We start from the raw sequence: 22,815 nt of genomic DNA, 5'->3' as shown, positions 1-22,815 counted from the left end.
AAGTGGGCGCAGTGACAGGGCCGGTGGAGGCAATCAGAGCCCCGGCTGTCCTGCGGGGTGAATGGGGAGAGTTCTCTTTCTTTCTGTAGTACATTTAACTTACATACTCTCTGAGAGGTCTTCAGATTCAGGTGTGCAAGGGGGTTGGGCTGGTAACCCAGGGGAGAGAGTAAAGTAGCAAAGAGGTGGATCCTTCGGCAAATTGGACCTAGTCTTTGGTGGAAGGTATTCAGGACTTAAAAACACTGTGCTGTTGGGGTGCCTGGGTGGCTCAGTCGGTTAAGCATCCGACTTCAGCTCAGGTCATGATCTCCCAGTTCATGAATTCAAGCCCCGCGTCGGGCTCTGTGCTGACAGCTCAGAGCCTGGAGCCTGCTTCCGATTCTGTGTCTCCCTCTCTCTCTGCCCCTCCCCTGCTCATGCTCTCTCTCTGTCTCAAAAATAAATAAAAACATTAAAAAAGTAAAAAAAAAAACCCACTGTGCTGTCAAGCAAAAAAGGTCTGGGGCCACTCTTTAATAAATTTTTTTTTGTATTCTATCCTTTCATTTCCCATTTCAAAAACATTAGGAATGATTTTTAGGGTCCACCTAGTATCCCACTGCGGAAGATGGGCTGTGCTGTTGGACATGCGTTCCTCCATTTTCATATTGCAGTTAACTTAATACAAGAATTTTGTAGAGCTTCAACTTGATCTGCCCGCGTGTAGTTAGCATGGTCCCTGGGGCACTCAGGAAGTCCAAGGTGGGCCTCCGTGCCAGGGCGGCAGAGCCTGGTTAGAGGACAGGAAATGGCAGTGCCGTGTCTAAGTATCCATGTCTGCTCGTCTCCTTTCTTGGACTCTTCAGTTTGCCCGGAAAAGAATCTGCCAGTTTCCATCTGGCACTGTTGTTCCTGATCAAAGGAAAGTGCCCGGAGGTGCGTGTGTATGTGTGTGTGGGTGTGTGGGGGGGGGGGGTTCTAAAGTATGTGCGCTTTATCTTAACTCCCTGTTTTCAGCAGCATGGCGTCTCTCTCTCTCTGCCTCTAACGTGTCTCGTGAGTTCTGCGAGTGGGGAGGGGAGGAGATTCATTAGCTCCCAGGCTGTGCTGACCTTCAGTACTCTTTGGCTCTTGCTCCTTTCTCAGCCATCTGTCCTATCTGCTGTCTACAGATTCTGACCTTTGCCCGGTCTCTTGGGAGACTTGCTTCTCTCATTGGCTTTCCTTTCCCCACACTTAAATCTCAGCTCTCTCTACCCCATCAAGTCATTTACCATACCACTTTTGTGTTCTTTTCCGTCTCCCACAAAATTAGATCTTTTGTCCATTGTAACTTCGTGATGTCTTTGACTTTGTGGGCGTTTATGTGTGTATCTGTGTCTGTATCTACACCATCTATATTGTCATCTATGTCTATATATCTGTCTATATCCATATATCTATATGTATATATCTATATATGTATATATATAAAAGTTTATTTATTTTGAGAGAGAGGGACATTGAAAGTGAGTGGGTAGGGGCAGAGAGAGGGACAGACAGAATCCCAAGCAGGCTCCACACCGTCAGGACAAAGCCCAATGTGGGGCTCCATCTTGAGATCATGACCTGAGATCATGATCATCAAACCTTGAGATCATGACCTGAGCCGACAAGAGTCAGATAAGTACTTAACTGATTGGGCCACCCAGGCACCCCATGTAGTTTTTAAAGATTCCTTTAGTTTGGTTTTATTGAGGTTTTTGGAGGGAGCAGAGATAAAATGTATGTTTTATCCAGTGTGTGTAATTAGAAGTCCAAGGCCTAGGTTATTACATGAATCAACTGGGATGACACTGGCTAAAATGATTTTCTAACTCTTTCTACAGAATCTCCAAGCCTTTTAGTCCCTTACAGTTTATTTCTGAGTTCTGGTTCATATGGAGTTTAGTTCTTGCATGAATTCTACCCTCTTTTACCTTCTAGAAGAATCAAGTTCAAACACAATTTAAATGCCACAGTAATCACTTAAAAAGAAAATATATTGTTTCTATTTTTAATTATGGCAAAAAAGTAACAAAATTTACTTTTTTAAAAACCATTTTAACTGTGTATGGTTCAGTAGTGTTAAGTACATTCACATTGTTGTGCAACAAATCTCCAGAACTTTTCCTCCTCCGACATTGAAACTCTGTACCCATTGAACAACAACTTCCCATTTTCCCTCCTCCCAGCCCCTGGCAACCACTATTTTACTTTTTTTTTTCTGTAAATTTGGATACTTTAGACGTCTCACATAAGTGGAATCCTGTATCTGTGTTTTTGTGACTGGCATTATGTCCTTAAGATTCATCCGTATTGTAGCATGTGAAAGGATTTCCTTCCTTTAAAGGCTGAATAATTTTCCATTGTATGTACACACCACATTTTGTTTATCCTTTCATCCACTGGTGGACATTTGAATTGCTTCTACCTTTTGGCTCTTGTGCATAATGCTGCTGTAAACATGGATGTCCAGATATCTCTTTTAAGTCCCTGCTGTCATTTCCTCTGAATATATACCCAGAAGGGGGATTGCTGGGTCATATAGTAATTCCATTTTTAATTTTTTTAGGAAGCACTATAATGTTTTCCGTAGCAGCTGCACATGTTGTAATCCCACTGGTAGTATACAAGGGTTCCCACTTCTCCATTGTCTTTTATCTTTTTTAATTAATAAATGCTCCTCTCGAATAAAACTTAAAAAATATAAATATGAAAAAATTAAAACCACCCATATTTTGCCGTACAGTGATAACTGTTAACACTTTATTTTCTCCAGTTTTAAATAAAAATTTAACTTCATTGAAGTTACGATGGAAATATTTTGACTTCTGGTGCTAGGTTGACCTCTAGAGGTAGAACTGGTATGCTGCAGCCACTTACTAAAGTGCTTTGAACAAAGTGCATTCTTAACTATTAAGTAGTGTAGGTTGCAACATTCTGGCGTGTGTCAGGCTGCTGAAAACCCCACTGAGAGTCTTGTCTTTTCCAGCTGTTTATGCGTTAAGTACTTCCAAAGTATTCAATGTAAAACTAGAATAACGGGGATAAAACATTGCCAAATGGCTGGTTTTGATTTGTGGGCATAGTTCTTGAACTTGAAGACAATGTAAGGGATTGTCTGAGTATGTCTAAAAGCTCCTCCAATGTCTTATCTGGTTTGCTCTTGGGGTCCTGGAGTTGGCAGCCATCCAGGGGGTTAACGTGTGACCAGGTCTCTCCCCTCATGCTCCTGTTTTTTCCAGGGGCAGAAAGGGCCTTGAGGCCAAATCACTTACATGGATTCTTCACTCTGAGTCTAATCTGCACGAGGCCATTGGTGTGGCTATTCTGGCTCCTGCCTTCTGTCTCTTTTTCCTTCCTTTCTTCATAGGGGTGTCCCTGGGAATTCTACAGAACAGTAGCTCATCTAAGCGACAGGAGCCACTCTTGTAGTCCCATCTCTTTGATCTAATCTGACTCCGCACATTGGGAAGAAAGGACAAAAGTTTGCTTTGGCTTACTCATGCTTAAAGCAGGTGGTTTTGAGCACATGAGCCTCTCAAACATAATTCTCTAAATGAAGAAATGGGTAATCATTATGTTTTCAGGGTTTAGCATTTAAAAATCCCATCTGAGTTCAACAGAAGAGGTTGGTGGATAAAAGAACTTCAGTGTTTTGTTTACTTAAAAAATGAAAAGCACATATGTCAGGATTGGTGGTTTTTAATTCTCATAAATGTGCGGATGTTTATTATTCTTTCCACTTTTTTTTACTTTAAAAAATAAGTTACAGAAAGAAAGTCTTTCCAGAAAAAGAACAGGGGCACTGTATTTTATTTGTCACTTGTTCCTCTGTGACAGCAAGTACATTTAAATGAAATGATCTTTTTGTTTGTTAGCTGTAAACAGTTTTTCAGAGATATGAACATTTTTATTCTGGTTATATTTATGGGCAACGTAGTTAATGTTTATCAGTGTAATTGGTTTCTAGGCTTAGCCACTGCTGCAGGTCTAATTTATATAAATCATATAGTTTAAAACCAAGCAGTTTAGATATGGTATAATTTTCTACATCCTATCTGTCAAATTTCTGAACAAAATAGACGCGAGGCCCTTTCAGTTTATAAGGATTGAGGCATCCAGATTATATCTGTTGGTGGATGTTTATTGCAAGACTCTTCAAGGAAGCAAGGGATACTGGGAACTGTCTCTGCAGCTCCATCACTGTTGCAGAAATGGGACATTGTTCAGGGACACCCGAGCTTCTGACAGTCAGACAACAGCTCTGGTAACTTTCAGCAGCTCTGGGGAGGATCATTTCATAGCCGGTCCTTGTCTGAGGTCCTGCCTTTCTAAAACTCACCATTGCAGTGACTCTACTGTGGGCTCCACCGACCTTTGACCAACTTACTTCATGGGTCTTCATTCAAACCGCCATGAGGGATGAGTTGATGGGTGGGCCATGTACCGGTGGCACAGGCACCCAGTGGGCTGAACTCTGGAGCCGGGCCGTAGGTCAGCCTGGCACACCTGTTGGTAACGACATCCTGCAAGGAGATGGTAGGTTTGCTAGGTACACCAGGGCTCCCTGAAGGGACGATGGGAGCCCGGTAGTCTAAGTTCAAGCTCAGCAGCATTCACGAGGGAGGGAGTGGATGCAAACTCTTTGTTTTCTCCAGTATATTGTCGACCTTCAATTTTCAAAATTTAAGCCAATGCACTGTGCCCATTAGTTCTACAAGTAATAATTCCCACCAGACAGGGTTGTGTGTGTATGTGTGTGTGTGTGTGTGTGTGTGTGTGTGTGTGCGCGCACACGCCATCGTGGTCTAGTAGGAGTGAGGAAGAGGCAGTGGCTCCTATTCTGTGTGCTTTTGTGAGAAGGAGTCAAAAGACCGGCTTCCATCCCACATGCTGCTAGCACTTTATATCTTTGAGTGATCTAGCCAGTTTGGGCCTCAGTTTCTGAAGTACCAGAGGGAATAAGCTAGATTAAATGAAACAGAAACGTGCTTTGCATTTTGATGCATTTCAGAAGTATATTGTTATTTTTAAGCCTAAACTTGTTGGATTCAGGTGGATTTAGGTATTATGTATATATGTATAAATATAGAATATTCTTATAATAACATATACATACTATTTTGTATGTAAATAATATAAACATGTGTATGTTTTTCCAAATGGGTAAAACTGGGAAACAGAAGATTAGGCCTTAGCAGTGGTAACTCAAAAACATCAGTATTGTTTTTCTTTTCTATACATATGAACAGGAACCATGATGTAATCAGTCAGTGATTATGTGTTATAAATTGTGTGTATAGTAGAGATCATATTCACATTGAATAACTTATTGCTGAAATGATGTGGTCAGTATTTCTCCTTTCTCATGCCTAATACCTAAGAATATTAAATCTCAAAGAAACAGTCTAGGGTTTAGTTTCTGGCAATACGGCAACGTAAGCATCCTAGAAACCCTTTTCACTCCAAAATACGTACAAGTATTGAGTAAATGTGTAGCTTATAATGCATAGCTGAGCTGGCAAGAAAGTAATGGCAATTCTCAGAGGCCAGATTGGGAGCACAGATCCCAAGAGGTATGTGAGAGTCACGGCTGCTCTTAGTAAGCTACTTGCCAGTCTTGCTTTGGTTCTAACAGCACACCTTAGTCTGAGCAAGATGGGGATCAGATTGGAGACCCCCACGGGAAGCTGGTTTCCAGAGGTCTACATTGCTGCTGAGAGGAGTAGGAAACTGACCCACACGTGGGGGCTTGTCTCTCCTGGCCATGGTTCTGGGTGGAGGGGAGAAGGCGTTTCTCTGAGGATTTACAGCCACAGACAAGCTCTCTAAGAGTCGGAGCCTGGATTCATCTTCCCGGGTGGACTTAAACATTCCAGCCCAACAGTTCACATTGGTCCCTTGGTTAGTGGTGCCTTCAGTGCCTGCCCGAAGCAAATACGTCCCATCTCCAGGATAATGTACCTTAAACAAAGGCTCAGAGAATTTCTGCAGGGTTCAGTGGACATCTGCTCACAACTAAAAATCCCCAACATACGAGAGACGAGGTTTTATGAGCATAGTAACCCGGAAGTCAGATCTGAAGATACTATCTGGCATGCGGTTCGGGAGATAGAGGTTATATGTGACAAGAGTAGTTAAGAAATATGGAGGATACAGAGAGTGTCTAACAAGATCTCCTTAGAGGTCTGAAAGGGTTAAGGAGAATAGGGAAAAACAATTTATGAGGATGTAATGATTGAGACTTCGTTTCAGTTGAAGACATGGACCCTCATATTCTGGAAGAACAGAGTGTCCTGAGCAGGAGAAATAGGAAGGGTATCTATATCTACATACCTCACAGTGAAACTGTAAAACTCCAGGGAACATCAGAAAAGTCTTACAGGCAGTGAGAGAGTGAAAGGAGAGACTGCTCACGAAGGAACGACGGATTGACAACAGCTTTTCAACAGCCAGTGAATTTCTGAATATGGTGGAATAACGTCTGCAAAGTACAGAGAGCCAAGCATAACCTAGTTATCTGATGTGAGGCAGCTTTAATGGGCAAGTGCTCTCTGTTCTGTAAGCACAGTTTTGGACAGTAATTGTACAGGAATTCTATCTACATACTCTATTCTAAAAGTTTTTTTAAGTTTATATTTTTGAGAGAGAGAGAGAGAGAGCAAGAAAGGGGCAGAGAGAGGAGGAGACAGAATCCCAAGCAGGCTTCACCCTGTCAGTGCAGAGCCCTATGCAGGGCTCGAACCCACAAACCGTGAGATCATGACCTGAGCCAAAATCAAGAGTCTGACGCTTAACAGACTGAGCCACCCAGGTGCCCCTTGTTTGTTTCTGTTTTTGTTTTGTTAAAAAGTGTGGTAGTCAGAACACTGCTTCTCCCAGGCCCTCATCCCTGGAACCTGGGAATGTGTTACCGTACGTGGCAAAGGAGACCAGATGTGATTAAGTTCAGGGTATGCATGTGGGAGATTATCCAGATTGGTTCAGTGTAATCACGAGGCTCGTTCTTAGGAAAAAATAGTCAGGAGAGTCAAAGAAGGAGGTGCGATGACAGAGCAGAGGTTGGTAGTGAGATTGCAGGCTGTGAAATGGAAGAGGGCCACAAAGCCAAGGAAAGAGGTGGGGGGGGGGTGTGTGCTCTAGGAACTAGAAGGCGCATCGAACAGATTCACTTCTAGAGCTTCCAGAAGGAACTCAGCCTTGCTGATATTTCGACGTTAGTCTACTTGAGATTTGCAGCCTTGTGGTACTTTGATGTTAGTCTGCTTGAGATTTCTGACCCCTGGACTGTAAGGTAATAAATTTGTATTGTTTAAGCCACTAAGTTTGTGGTAATTTGTCACAGAATCGACAAGAAACAAATACATCAGCTTTATCGAGATAGAATTTATATACCACACACCTGACTCTTCTAAAGTATACAGTAAATGGTTTTAGTATATTTACAGACTTATGTAACTCTAAAACTTCCAAAAAATGGAACAAAAACATGAAGTGAAAAATAAATGATCTTTGGATCACATGGTGCTCTCCTCACCGTTGTTGTTTGAATGAAGAACACAGACTGTGTTCAGGGAGGTTTGGGGACACTACTGGTACATGGTCACAGGAACAGGAGCCTCTAGAACAGGTAAATATTTACTTTTCCTTATCTTAGTAGGGTAACTTTTTCTGGTAACTCTTTATATGTTTCCCTCGATGGCGTGTAAGGTACTATTTTCTGGCATTTAAGTCCGTTTTCTTGATGTTAGCTTATCAAACTTACAAATCATAGATTTCTAACCTGTTGCTAAGACACCACGCGCTATTCTATACAATGAATACAAATTTCTTGAACTGGCTAAGAAACAGACCTTGTATATTTTCAGTAACTTTATAAACCTCTACTTCAAGGAATGTGTTGCATGTAGAAATACTTTCGAATGCCTGCTAATTGGGGGTGGTGGTCGGGTTATTCAGTTCCCAACATTGAGTTGTTCCGAGGGGCGCCTTCCACATGTGTGTCCTTAGGATCCTGTGGAATAAGGTAGCCATTTTCTGGCCCAATTTTAAGGTAGATTTTTTAATTTTTTTTTTTTTCAACGTTTATTTATTTTTGGGACAGAGAGAGACAGAGCATGAACGGGGGAGGGGCAGAGAGAGAGGGAGACACAGAATCGGAAACAGGCTCCAGGCTCTGAGCCATCAGCCCAGAGCCTGACGCGGGGCTCGAACTCACGTACCGCGAGATCGTGACCTGGCCGAAGTCGGACGCTTAACCGACTGCGCCACCCAGGCGCCCCTTAAGGTAGATTTTTTAAAGCTGATATATTACAGACCTCCCAAATTATCTGTATGCCAGTCATCTCAGATTCTCCTTCTCCTTGAAACAGATTCGGGTTCAGATCCCAGGTGTGGTGATGGCCTGCTATGGCATTTTTCTGTTTGCTGACCCAGAAGCAGGAGAGACTTTGAATCTGCCGGATCATTTGTTGACTCATTTACCTTTGCCAGGAAGCTTCTTTTTGTTAATTAAAATAAAGAAATCTGTTTGAATTTCAGCATATCTTTTTTTCCTCCCAGTAACAGTAGCAATTTGGTCCTCAGTTTGTAGTTAAAACAAAATACAGGTGCATAGCTTTAAGAAAGAAAAAAAGACAAAACAACAGAAGCACAGCCCCTGACGTCTGGAGCTGGCGGGTCCTCACGGGTAGGCCGTGGCACTCTCCTGTTGGACATAAGGAGTCTCAAGAACACCCACCCCAGACAAGGTCACTCTTAGACCATGAGAGAACGCGACACAGCAAGACCACGTTTTAAATTTGTCTAAGCACAGACAAGAACGAGGGCACCGTGCAAACCCACAGACGCTGAGTCTTGGCTAAAATGAACGACCGTTACTTCTTTGCCCATTACACCTTTATCTTCCATTTAGTCTGCCCTGCAGATATTTATGTTTGTGGAGACACTCAATCCTCACGTTGCCTTCGCTGAGTTCACAGCATCCAATCCAGTGAACTCAGACCCTCAGATCCTCTTCCGAATCCCCCCACCCAAGCTCACATCTGCTCTCGGTGCCCTCAGACACCCTTACTGATACCCCACGGCTCCCCCTGGTGTGCACTCTCCCTCACTGCAGTGAGTAACGAACCTGAGCCGCCCCACTGTACGTGTGTTCCTGGTGATCTTTGGCTGAAGACGCTGACAGTGTAAAGATAAAAACTATGATACGAAGCGATGTAAAAATTGTTTGACTCACTGGGAAAATCCCACAGAAGTTTTTGGAAAGCATAAATGTTGTTCCTTGCTGTGTGTGTTTGTATGTGTTCTCTGTCTTGTTTATTTAATATATCACGAATTATAAGCCGGACTGACTGCATAATTTATGAGGCTAAATGAAAATGTGGGACCCTTTGCTTGATAGTCATTAAGAATTTTGAGACAGTGAGGGGCGCCTGGGTGGCTCAGTCTGTGAAGCATCTGACTTTGCTGCAGGTCACGGTCTCACGGTTCGGTTCAGGAGTTTGAGTCCCCCACGGGGCGGGCTCAGGCCCTGCTTCAGGCAAGCTCGAGCCCCGTTGTGGGTGAACGCTGCTCCTGTCTCTCCCTCTCCCTCTCTGTCTGTCCCTCATGGGATTCTCTTTCTCCTCCCTGCCCCTTGCTCACTCGTGCGCGCTCTCTCTCTCTCTCTCTCTCTCTCTCAAAAAAAGAAAAAAAAAACACAAACAAAAGAGGTTTTTTTTAATTTTTTTTTTCAACGTTTATTTATTTTTGGGACAGAGAGAGACAGAGCATGAACGGGGGAGGGGCAGAGAGAGAGGGAGACACAGAATCGGAAACAGGCTCCAGGCTCCGAACCATCAGCCCAGAGCCCGACGCGGGGCTCGAACTCACGGACCGCGAGATCGTGACCTGGCTGAAGTCGGACGCCTAACCGACTGCGCCACCCAGGCGCCCCCAAACAAAAGAATTTTGAGACCGTGACGGCAGGGCATCAGACCCAGCCCAGGGCCCTTCTGAGCGCCCATCTCTGTGACGCACAGGCTGCACCCCACGAAGCCAGCTGCTCCTGATTATGAGATACGTTCTTTCAGCCCGTCCCCCAGGACTGAAAGAAGCGGGCGGAGAACTACTCTCCAGTCTTACCTCCTGTTGGCCTCGCCCCATCTCTTAAAAAGATAAAAATAAAAAAAGAATTGTGAAATGTACGTAACATAAAGTCGACTATCTTAATAATTTCTGACTGTACAGTTCAGCGATATTAAGTGCATTCTCACTGTGCAGCCGTCCGTCACCAAAAGGCCATCTCGCACAACTGAAACTCTGTATCCCCGAAACCACCGTCACCCTCACCCAGGCCTGGCAGCCTCCATTCTACTTCTGCTCTGTGAGTTTGACTGTCCTGGGCACTGCGTATAAGTGGGATCATACAGCATTCGTCTTTTTGTGACTGGCGTATTTCACTTAGCCTGACGTCCTCAAGGTCCGTCCCTGTGGTTGCTGTGACAGGATTTCCGTTTTAAGGCTGAATTGCACTGATTGAATTTTGCTGTATGCACACGCCACATTTGTTTATCCATTCACCCAGGTGTGGACTTTTTGGGTTCCCATCTTTTGGTTATTGTAAACCATGGAACATGGGTACACAAATGCGGATTTGAGTACCTGCTTTCATTTGGGGAGGGGGGTATAACCAGAAATGGAATTGCTGGATCATTTGGTAGTTCTGTTTTTAACTTTTTGAGAAGTCCTCAAACTGCCACTGTGGCTGGCCCTTTCACATTTCCACAGGGTTTCAATTTCTCCACGTCCTCACTAACTCTTGGTTTACTTATTTAGATTCTAATGGGTGTGAAGGGGTAGATCGCTGTGGTTTTGATTTGCATTTCCCTACTAGTTAGTGATGTTTACCTTTGTTTTAATTAAAAAAAAATTTAAATGTTTATTTTTGAGAGCGAGCAAGAGAGAGTGAGAAAAGGGAAGGGGCAGAGAGAGAGGGAGACACAGAATCGGAAGCAGGCTCCAGGTTCTGAGCTGTCAGCACAAAGCCCATCGTGGGGCTCGAACTCACGGACCGTGGCATCATGCCTTGAGCCGAAGTCGGACGCTTAACCGACCGAGCCACCCAGGCGCCCCTTTGTCTTAATTTTTTTTAAGTTTATTTATTTTGAGAGAGCGCATGAGCGGGGTAAGGGCAGAGAGAGAGAGACAGAGACAGAGACAGAGACAGGGAAAGAATCCCATGAACCTTGAGATCGTGACCTGAGCCCAAATCGAGACTCGGACAGATGCTTAACCGACTTAGCCACCCAGGCGCCCTACCGTTCGTTGCCTTTAATTTGCTCTTGAATACTCACAGGGTCACTCTTCTTTCTAGAAAAGAGATGACGTTTCTGGAGCAGTCGGGCTCTCTGAAAGGCTCTCTGGGTGCCCAAGACCAGCTGTCACTCATCAGTGGCTGTTTGAACATCCAGGAGGCAGTAGAGGGCGCCCTGCACATTCAGGTGAGTTAAGGGTCCTGCACTCAGGTCTGTAAGCTCTTGGGATGGTGTTCCAGTCCCCTTGGAAGAGCAGGGGAAGATAAAGGGCAAAGTGTGGGCATCATGTACCTGAAGGTCGGGGTTCTGTTTTATGTGCTAGGAAACATTGTTTCAAAACATCTCCTATACAGTCTCTCCTCAAACTCCTGTGTTCAGAGGAGAATTTTGAGCAGAAATACGGTTTTCTGGACAGCTAACACGTTTCTTTTTGTTTTATGTTCTTACTGAATGAGAGATCATATTCTTGTTCTGATACATAATACATTAAGAGCTTAAAGAAATCACCTAGAATAAACCTTTTCATTTCTTGTAATATTTGCATTTAGCTTTTCCAGCGACTTCACTTTTAAAAAGAACTCCTGAAAGAACTGTTGACACAGCAGAGAAAGCTCCAGGCGAGGCTGGGGACAGCCTCAGGGGCTGTGCCGGCAGGTTGGTGCCTGCCGGGTCAGGACCCATCCCTCCTGGAGCTCCTGTGTCTGTGGACGGCTTCTGCACCTCTTTAAGAACCGCGATGTATAAATTTGTCTTTGAAACATGTTACACTTAGTGCTGTAAGGTTTAAGCAGGTTTACCTAAACTAGCATCACTCCTGATCTCCCTCCTGGATATTATGTGTTCTGAGGCTGGCCCATTTCCATTTATTCCTTGTTGCACATTGCATTTTGTTTCTGTAACGACATTCTAGCTGAGAATTTGGGAGCAGACCAGAAAGACAGTGTGTTTTATGGTCAGCTGCTACTTTCGAGATTGAAGTCAAAGACAGGAAATGTAGGTTCTTCATCTTCGTAGCACTAAAATTTTTCTACTTCATTTAACAAATGCGTGTTGGGGCGCCTGGGTGGTTCAGTCAGTTAAGTGTCTGACTTTTTTTTTTTTTTTAGTTTTTTTAAATGTTTATTTATTTTTGAGCGAAAGAGACAGAGTGTGAGCAGGGGAGGGACAGAGAGAGAGGGAGAAACAAAATCTGAAGCAGACTCCAGGCTCTGAGCTGTCAGTCCAGAGCCTGGTGGGGGGGCTCCAACCCATGAACTATGAATTCATGACCTGAGCTGAAGTCAAGTCAGACGCTTAACTCACTGAGCCACCCGGTGCCCCTAAGCATCTGACTCTTGATCTCGGCTCCGGACATGATCTCATGGTTCATGAATTTAAGTACTGTGTCAGGCTCTGTGCTGTCAGCTTGGGATTCTCTCTCCCTCTCTCAAAATAAATAAATAAACATTAAAAAAACCACAAATGAGTGTCAAATGGAACATAAGAAGAGCACTGTTTGCCAATTCCGTATCTCTTTTGAGTATTTTCATCTCTGTCTCTCATTTGGTGAAGGTTGTATCAAACTGGGGAGTCTTACCTGGGATCAGAGGGGTCCTTTAAGGAGCTTTCAAGTGCTGTCTGTTCCACCCTTACTGCGATGCTGGGTGCTGTGAGGGTGGGGGATTCACCGTCTGAGGAGCACGGTGTGGGCTCAGCAGAGAAGGTTCTTGACGCACATCTCGTTTCTAAGGAAAGTATGTGCTTTTTATGCTGATCCTACCAGAGGAGGAGAATCAATTTACATTTTGTGGCTTCTGACACGAAAGGCCTGTGGGAGCTTCCTGCCGTGGAGGTGGTGGTTGAGGACACACACTGTAAGTCAAGTGGACTCCGCACTGAGCAGCTGTGTGACCTTGTGAGTCTCTTAAGGTCAAAGCTGCGCTTCCTCATCCGTACAATTGACGTAATAGCCAGGGCACCGGGTGCTTGTGAAGAGAACCGTCCGTGTTCACACCTGAGGTCACTGCCATGGAAGTCAAGTCCATGTTTCCAATGAGAAGATGAAAACAGTTCTTTCTGGGGTCAATTTGATGTATAATATTTACATGGTCCATAATAAAGTATTATAGTTACATATATAATGTGATCTTAAATAGGCATATCTAACACATTACTGAAATATTTCCTTCACATTTTTTCAAAAAAAGCCATTTCTGTTGAAACTCTTAACAAGTGTTTCAGGGCTCCCCGGTAGCTCAGTCGGTTAAACATTTGACTCTTGATCTCGGCTCAAGTCATGATCTCACAGTTCACAAGTTCAAGCCCTGCACCGGGCTCTGTGCTGACAGCTCAGATTGTGTCTCCGTCTCTCTCTGCCCCTCCCCTGCTCACACTCTGTCTCTCTCAGAAATAAACATTGGGAAAAAAAAAAGTATCTCTGACTCCAGTGTCTGCCTTCAGTAGAGTGATGTTTTGAGAGTCTCTTATTTTTTTCTTTAACGAATGAGACTTTATTATTACTTAAAAATATTTTTTAAAATGTTTATTTTAGGGGCGCCTGGGTGGCTCAGTCAGTTAAGCGGCCGACTTTGGCTCACGTCATGATCTCGCTGTCTGTAAATTCGAGGCCCGCGTCGGGCTCTGTGCTGACAGCTCAGAGCCTGGAGCCTGTTTCAGATTCTGTGTCTCCCTCTCTTTGACCCTCCCCCGTTCATGCTTTGTCTCTCTCTGTCTCAAAAAATAAATAAACATTAAAAAAAATTTCAAAAAAATGTTTATTTTAGAGAGAGAGACAGAGTGCGAGCAGGGGACGGGCAGAGAGAGAAGGAGACACAGAATCTGAAGCAGGCTCCAGGCTCTGAGCTATTAACACAGAGTCTGACATGGGGCTTGAACTCACAAACTGTGAGATCATGACCTGAGCCAAAGTCGGACACTTAACTGACTGAGCCACCCAGGTGCCTCGAGACTTTATTATTTTTACTAAATTAATTGATTTATTTTGAGAGAAAGAGACAGAAAGAGTGAATGGGGGGAGAGGCAGAGAGAGAGGGAAAGAGAAAATCCCATGCAGGCTCTGTGCTGTCAGCAAGGAGCCTGACATGGGGACTTGGTCCCATGAACCGTGAGATCATGACTCGAGCCAAAACCAAAGGTTGGATGCTTAACCAACTGAGCCACTCAGGCGCCCCTTGAGTCTGTTTTCTAAACAGTTTTCCACAGCACATCTTCTTTGCTTTCCTGAGATGTTGCTGTGCATCACATGTGATATGGCATTGGAAGGTTTATATCCAGCCTTGACTACCAATTCTCAAAACTTTCTCTGGTGGTATACTTGTTTCTCAACGTAACAACTATGTTGCTTTTTGTGTGTTAAAGTGATCTTTATAAAGTTTATTTACAAATTTTCCTGCCGTAGCAATTGTGAAGTCATGCCCCAGGAATAATTAAAACACCTATGTTAAATTTCTTTGTCTCCTGGTCCCATTTTGAAAAATAGATTTTATCAGATGATCTCTAGGCAAGCGTGATTGAATTAGTTCAGATCAATGTGTCTTCCCCAAACAGTATATTATTTTTCAAAAAAAAAAAAATGATAGTACTGCGTAATAGGAGAACTTTATGATGACTTGAATGTAAGGTGAGTCTTACTCTTACGGGATAGTTTTTGGGGAATATTCTGGGTTATAATGCACGTAAAATTTTTAGTCACAGCACTTAACACAGAAAATGCTTAAAAAGTTTATAAAATAAATAATTTTCTGTTGTGACCATTTGTATACAATTTTGATAGTAAACAAATGATGTGGGGTAACGTGTTCTATGCACAGTATTGAAAGTTGCTCTTTAAGGTCTGTCTGCAGATTGAATACATGTGACATTTACATACTGAGCAGCATTTGTTATGCAGAACAACACTGAGTCAGTCAGTGTAAGGAAGGGAATATAGAGAAAGGTGATGTAAACTCTAGTAACTAGATTTATTTCCTATCAGAGATTATGTTCTTTGGAAATTCCTTGTACTTCTAGTTCTATGAAGAGTAATAGGGAGGAGCCCAGATCTGAGCCAGGAGGGTTTGGGAAGGTTTGATGAAGGTAGGATATGAGCCTGCTTTGGCCTTTGACAAGTGGATTTTGGGGAACGGGTGGGGACAGTGTCTCAGAAAGAAATGATCGGATGATGGGGCACCTGGGTGGCTCAGTCGGTTGGGTGTCCGACTTCGGCTCAGGTCATGATCTCATGGCTCGAGAGTTTCAGCCCCGCATGGGGCTCTGTGCTGACAGCTCAGAGCCTGGAGCCTGCTTTGGATTCTGGGTCTCCCTCTCTCTCTGCCCCTCCCCCCCCCTCATGCTCTGACTCTCAAAAATAATAAATAAATATTTAAAAAAAATGGGGAATGAAAGAATGAGGATGAGCGGTGCCAGTGAGTGTATTTTTGGCAACCAGAGTGGAATGGTGAAGCTGTCACAGGGCGTTTGGAGCAGTGGGAGAGGGCTGGGAGTGGAAACCAAGTGGGGAGCGCTTGAATGCCAGCCTTAAGACTTACTTAGAGGAAATGAATTAACATTTGTAAGATGCTTGGAGTAACGCATGGCTTATAGGAGCGCTATTTAAATGTTCTCTGAAAGAAATCAAGAGTTTGGGTTTTATTCTGTATCCTGATTAGAATCCTCCAAGGAAGGCGTTTAGTAGGACAGTGAAGCTAGTCAGAAGGAAGAATGAGTAAGAAAACAGAAATCAAGATTGCATTTTTTTGTCTGTTGCTTTGACTGTCTTGAGCGTGTTTACACAATTTCTTTGTATGACCCAGGGCAAACTCGATTTTGCAAATTTTGCAACTAATGCTTATTAATTTCATCTTCTGTTTATCAAACAAACAAGTCAATAACCCTCCCAAATCAAAACCTTCCTCGTGTTCTATCATGTGTTTGTTAAATTACATGAGATTTCTAACAATCTAAGGATGTTAAAAATATGTTTTAAAGAGTAAAGAAAGAATGAAGGGAGTTTAGGAAAATCCTGTGTCGGTCCATTGTTCCCAAATGTCTTAACGTTTTGATGTATTTTATTTCCTTCCATTTCTTCTAGGTCTTTCCTCTCTTTCTCTAACATACTTAACATTATACCATAAATAGAATTTTGTATCGTGACTTTTGTTTAAAACTTAGAACACTTCTTGCTGTGTGCTTTGCCCAAAATTGTATCAGATTTAAGTATGATTTTTGGATTTAACATAATTGTTATGTTCATCATGTGATATCTGATCTGAAAGAACCTTCCATCTAAGAATGTTATTAAAGCTGAAGTACCAAAGCGCCATCTGTCAGGTGTCTACTCTTTACCAGGCCTCCTGGCCCTGCCTCATCTTGGTGCCCATAGACTTCTCACTAGCTGTACCCTTATCAGCTCTTACAATTCTGTTTTCCAATTTATAAAAGGAAAGGTTTGCCTCATAGAAATATTAATCTGGGCCATTTGGAGACATTTTCTTACAAAAGGAAAATTATCATTACCTTTGGGAATTGTTCAAAAGCAGGAGACGGAGTTTGTGAATTAACAAATGAACAAAACACACTGCTTGCCACACAGTTGTTTAACTACAAACAGTCCTGTAGGATTTACTGAGTCCCCGAGGGTCAGAGTCCCAGGAATGTGAGTGTAACTCTCTGTGGTGGATTGTCTTCTACCCAAACCCCAGAGGGTAGGAGCACGGGTCAGAAAGTTCCTTAATTGTCTGCTGAAATGTGGGAGCAGGCGAGAATGAAACCTGAATTACTAGAACTTAGTGCAATTTGGAAATCAAATCTTGCCTAGCAAGAAAATCTACTGTGCTGGAAAAGTAAGTTTATTCTGAAAAGCCCGTCTAAAGCTTTGACTGACTCTGAAAGAGCCTTAGTGCTGTGATATAGAGCCTTTATCTGATTTCTGGAATTTAAGACTTGAGATTGAAGTAGCCGGTAGGAGCCATGGGAATGGCTTATAGAATTAGGGAGTTTAAATGGAATTTACTTATACAAAATCAGGACAATTGCTGAAACCCTAGAAGTAAAAATTTCATCATCTGAATTAGGGAGTTTAAATGGAATTTACTTATACAAAATCAGGACAATTGCTGAAACCCTAGAAGTAAAAATTTCATCATCTGTGTAGATGAGCAGAATTTGCATCTGAACTTTACCTTTAAAATTTAGAAGATGCGAGTCATTTTGATGAGGACTTTGAGACACTGTCAGGAATTACAGGATGCACTATTCATAAAAACTAACATCACTTTTAAATGTGTATATTTTCTTAAAGGATGGAAACTTTTTGGACATTAGGTCTTGGTTCACCGAGACTCAGTGTAATCATTTCGGTAGGGACGGGGCTGTGGGTACGGGGCCGGGGAGCTTGCGTAGCAAAGGGCACATGGGCAGCCAACACTGAGAACATACGGGAGTATACACAGAAACTCAAATCTTACCTTTTCTGTTCCATGTGTGTTCTTTTTTAATTTTTTAATGTTTGTTTATTTTTGAGAGTGAGAGAGACAGCATGAGCAGGGGAGGGGTGGAGAGAGAGAGGGAGACAACAGAATCCGAAGCAGGCTCCAGGCCCCAAGCTGTCAGCACAGACCCACAAACCGTGAGATCATGCTCTGAGCTGCAGTCAGAGGTTTAACTGACTGAGCCACCAACGCACCCCTCCGTGTGTTTTTTTATTTTTTATTTTATTTTATTTTTTTTTCAACATTTATTTATTTTTGGGACAGAGAGAGACAGAGCATGAGCGGGGGAGGGGCAGAGAGAGAGGGAGACACAGAATCAGAAACAGGCTCCAGGCTCTGAGCCATCAGCCCAGAGCCTGACGCGGGGCTCGAACTCACGGGCCGCGAGATCGTGACCTGGCTGAAGTCGGACGCTTAACCGACTGCGCCATCCAGGCGCCCCTCCGTGTGTTTTTTTAAAGAAAAATTTGTAAGATCAAGTTTACGTAACTATAGCTTACATATGATAAAATTCACCATTTTTAGTGATCAGTTCTGTGTGTTTTGACAAATGCGTATAATCGTGTAGTCACCATCGCATTCAGACTTGAGAACATTTCCATTACCACCCAGAGTGCCCTCCTTCCCCTGTTCTCAGTCTCCTCCCTCCCCTTAGGCCCTAGCAAACAGTCATCTGTTTTTGTTTTTTTTTTCTTACCGTTTTGCCTTTTCCATAATATTCCAAATATTTTGTTTTGTTTCTTAAATTCCACATAAGAGTTATCATATGGTATTTGTTTTTCTCTGGCTTATTTTTCCTAGCATAATATTCTGTAACTCCATCCACATCATTGCAAATGGCAAGATTTCATCTTTTTTAGGGCTGAGTAATATTCCATTGTATGCGTATACCCTGTCCTCTTTATCCATTCATCAGTCAATGGACACTTGGGCTTTTTCCATAATTTGGCTATTGTAGATAATGCTGCTATAAACATCGGGGTGCGTGTATTCCATTGAATTAGTATTTTTGTATTCTTTGGGTAAATACATAGTAGTGTGATTGTTGAACCGTAGGGTACTTCCATTTTAATTTTTGAGGACCCTCCCCACTGTTTTCCAAGGTGGCTGTACCGGTTCACATTCCCACCAACAGTGCAAGATGGTTCTCCTTTTGCATTCTTGCCAACCCTTGTTTCTTATGTTGTTGATTTTAGCCACTCTGACAGGTATGAGGGTGTCTACACTCATTGTAGTTTTTGATTTGTATTTCCCTGATGACCAGTGATCTTGAGCACCTCTTCACGTGTCTGTTGGTCATTTGGATGTCTTCTCTATTCATATCTTCTGCCCGTTTTTTTTTTTTTTTTAAATTTTTCCCCATGTTTATTTATTTTTGAGAGAGAGAGAGAGAGAGAGAGAGAGAGAGCGAGAGTGCGAGCGAGTGGGGAAGGGGCAGAGAGAGAGGGAGACACAGAATCCGAAGCAGGCTCCAGGCTCTGAGCTGTCAGCACGGAGCCCGACGTGGGGCTCGAACTCACAAACCGTGAGATCATGACCTGAGCAGAAGTTGGACGCCCAACCGACTGAGCCACCCAGGTGCCCCTCTTCTGCCCGTTTTTGATTGGATTGTTTGTTTTTTGGGTGTGAGTTTTACAAGTTCTGTCTAGATTTTGGATACTAACCCTTTATCAGATCCATCATTTGCAAATATCCTCTCTCATTCCATTGGTTGCCTTTTAGTTTTGTTGATTGTTTCCTTGGCCGCGTGGAAACTTGTTACTTTGACGTAGTCCCCAAGCATATTTTTGTTTCCCTTGCCTCAGGAGACATCAAGAAAAAATTTGCCGTGGCCTGATGTCAGAGAAATCACTGCCTGTGCTCTCTTCAAGAATTTTTATGGTTTCAGGTGTCACATTTAGGTCTGTAATCCATTTTGAGTTTATTCTTGTGTATGGTGAAAGAGAATGTTGCCGTTTCATTCTTTTGCATGTGGCTGTCCAGTTTTCCCAACACCGTTTGTTGAAGAGACAGTCTTTTTCCCATTGCATATCCTTTCCTGCTTTGTCGAGATTAATTGACCATATAACCATGGGTTCATGTCTGTGTTTTATATTGTGTTCCATTGATCTGTGTGTCTGTTTTTGGGCCAATTCCATACTGTCTTGATCACTACAGCTCCGTAATATGGCTTGAAATCTGGACTTGTGATGCCTCCAGCTTTGGTTTTCTTTTTCAGGATTGCTTTGGCCATTCGGGGTCTTTTCTGGTTCCATACAAATGTTAGGATTGTTTGTTCTAGCTCTGTGAAAAATGCCATTGGTGTTTTGATAGGGATTGCATTACGTGTGTAGATTGCTTTGAGTCATAGAGACATTTTAATAATATTTCTTCTTCCTGTCCATGAGCATAGAATGTCTTTCCATTTCTTGTGTTGTCTTCAGTTTCTTCCATCAGAATTTTATAGTTTTCAGAGTATAGTTCTTTACCTTTTTGGTTAGGTTTATTCCTAGGCATCTTATTATTTTTGGTGTAAATGTAAATGGGATTAGTTCCTTAATTTGTCTTTCTGCTGCTTCATTATGGGTGTATAGAAAGAAATGCAGCAGATATCTGTATGTTGATTTTGTGACCTGTGACTTTACTGAATTCATTTTTCAGTTCTAGTAGTTTCTTGGTGGAGTCTTCTAGGTGTTCTGTACAGAGTATTATGTCATCTGCAAATAACGGAAGTTTTACTTCTTTGCCAGTTTGGATGCCTTTTATTTCTTTTTGTTGTCTGATTGCTGTGGCCAGGGCTTCCAGTACTATGTTGAAGAAAAGTGGTGCTGGGTTTCCTGGGTGGCTCAGTTAAGTGGCCCTTGATTGTGGCTCAGGTCATGATCTCACAGGCCATGAGACTGAGTCCCTCATTGGGCTCCATGCTGGGAGTCCAGATCTCTCTCTCCCTCTCTCTTTCTCCCTCTGCCCCTCCCCTACTCACATGTGTGCCTGCACTCAAAATAAAGTGAATGAATGAATGAATGAATGTTCAAAAAAAAGTGGCAAGAGTGGACATTCCTGTCTTGGTCCTGACTGTAGAGGAAAAGCTGTCAGTTTTTCCCCATTTAGGATATTAGCTGTGGGTTTTTCATATATGGGTTTTATTGTGTTGAGGTGTATTTTCTCTAAGCCTACCTTGTTGAGGATTTTTATCATGAATGGATGTACTTTGTCAAATGCTTTTCTGCATCTATTGAAATAATCATATGGTTCTTATTCTTTCTCTTATTAATGTAATGTATCATGTTGACTGATTTGCGAATGTTGAACCACCCTTGCAACACAGGAATAAATCCCACTTGATCGTCCTGGATGGTTTTTTAAATGTATTGTTGGATTTAGTTTGCTGGTGTTTTGTTGAGGACTTTTGCATCTGCATTCATCAGAGATATTGGCTTATAGTTCTCTTTTTTTTTTTTTAAATTTTTTTTTCAACGTTTTTTATTTATTTTTGGGACAGAGAGAGACAGAGCATGAACGGGGAGAGGGGCAGAGAGAGAGGGAGACACAGAATCGGAAACAGGCTCCAGGCTCTGAGCCATCAGCCCAGAGCCCGACGCGGGGCTCAAACTCACGGACCGCGAGATCGTGACCTGGCTGAAGTCGGACGCTTAACCGACTGCGCCACCCAGGCGCCCCTATAGTTCTCTTTTTTAGTGCTGTCTTTATCTGATGTTGGTATCAGGGTAATGCTGACCTCATAGAACGAGTTTGGAAGTTTTCCTTCCTTTTCTATGTTTTGGAATAGTTTGAGAAGAATACTTATTAACTCTACTTTAAATGTTTGGTAGAACTCACCTGTGAAGCCATCTGGTCCAGGACTTTTGTTTGTTGGGAGGTTTTCGATTACTGACTCAATTTCTTTGCCGGTTATCAGTCTATTCAAATTTTCTATTTTTTCTTATTTCAGTTTTGGTAATTTATATGTTTCTGGGAATTTATCCATTTCTTCTAGGTCGTCCAATTTGTTGGCATCTAGTTTTTCATAATTTCTTGTAATTGTATTTCTGTGGTCTTGGTTGTTACTTGTTTTCTCTCATTTGTGACTTTATTTGGGTCCTTTTTTTCTTTTTGATAAGTCTGGCTAGAGGTTTATCAATTTTATTAATTTTGTAAAAATCAGCTCCTGGTTTCATTGATCTGTTATTTATATCATTTATTTCTGCTTTGATCCTTATTATTTCCTTCCTTCTGCTAGTTTTCGGTTCTGTTTGTTCTTTTTCTAGCCTCTTTAGGTTAAGCATAGGTTATTTATTTGAAATTTTTCTTATTTCTTGAGGTAGGCCTGTATTGTTATAAGCTTCTCTCTTAGAATTGCTTTTGCTGCATCCCAAAGATTTTGGACCCTTGTACTTTCATTTGCATGTACTTTTTTATGTCTTATTTTGTGTCCTGATTGACCCATTCATTGTTTAGTAGCATTTTATGGAACCTCCGTGTATTTGTGGCCTTCAGGTTTTTTCTTGTGGTTAACTTCTAGTTCCATAGTGTTGTGGTCAGAAAAGGTGCAGGGTATGACTTTGATCTTCTTGAATTGGTTGAGGCCTGTGTTGTAGCCTAATGTGTGATCTCTTATTCCATGTGCACTTGATAATAATTTGTATTCTGCTGTTTTAGGTTGGAATGTTCTGAATATCTCTGTTAAATCCATCTGTTCCAGTATGTTATTCAAAGCCGTTGTTTCCTTGGTGATTTTCTGTTGAGATGATCTGTCCATTGATGTAAGTGGGGTGCTAAAGCCCCCTACTAGTATTGTAGTATTATCAATGAGTTACTTTATGTTTGTTATTGTTTTATGTATTTGGGTGCTTCATGTTGGGTGCATAAATACTTACAATTGTTACATCTTATTTTGGGTCATTCCCTTTATTGTTTTATAATGCCCTTCTTTGTCTCTTGTTACAGTATTTGTTTTAAAGTCTAGTTTGTCCCATATAAGTATTGCTACTCCAGCTTTCTTTTGACATCCATTTATATTATAGATGTTTCTCTATCCCTTCTCTTTTAATCTGCAGGTGTTTTTA

General features: G+C 42.4%; 1 protein-coding gene across 2 annotated transcripts in view; it reads left to right on the top strand.

Annotated features, from left to right (window-relative positions):
- The window catches only part of CRYL1 (crystallin lambda 1), a 128,059-nt gene that overhangs the window by 20,047 nt on the left and 85,197 nt on the right, over nucleotides 1–22,815 (top strand). For both annotated transcript variants that reach the window (XM_047833078.1, XM_047833159.1), the window contains exon 3: nucleotides 11,363–11,489. In XM_047833078.1, coding sequence (XP_047689034.1) covers nucleotides 11,363–11,489 — 127 coding nt within the window. The remainder of the gene's footprint in view (nucleotides 1–11,362; nucleotides 11,490–22,815) is intronic.

This window comes from Prionailurus viverrinus, chromosome A1 (assembly GCF_022837055.1).
Source record: "Prionailurus viverrinus isolate Anna chromosome A1, UM_Priviv_1.0, whole genome shotgun sequence".
NCBI classification, from domain to species: Eukaryota; Metazoa; Chordata; class Mammalia; order Carnivora; family Felidae; genus Prionailurus; species Prionailurus viverrinus.
This window is presented reverse-complemented; position numbering and strand designations above follow the sequence as displayed.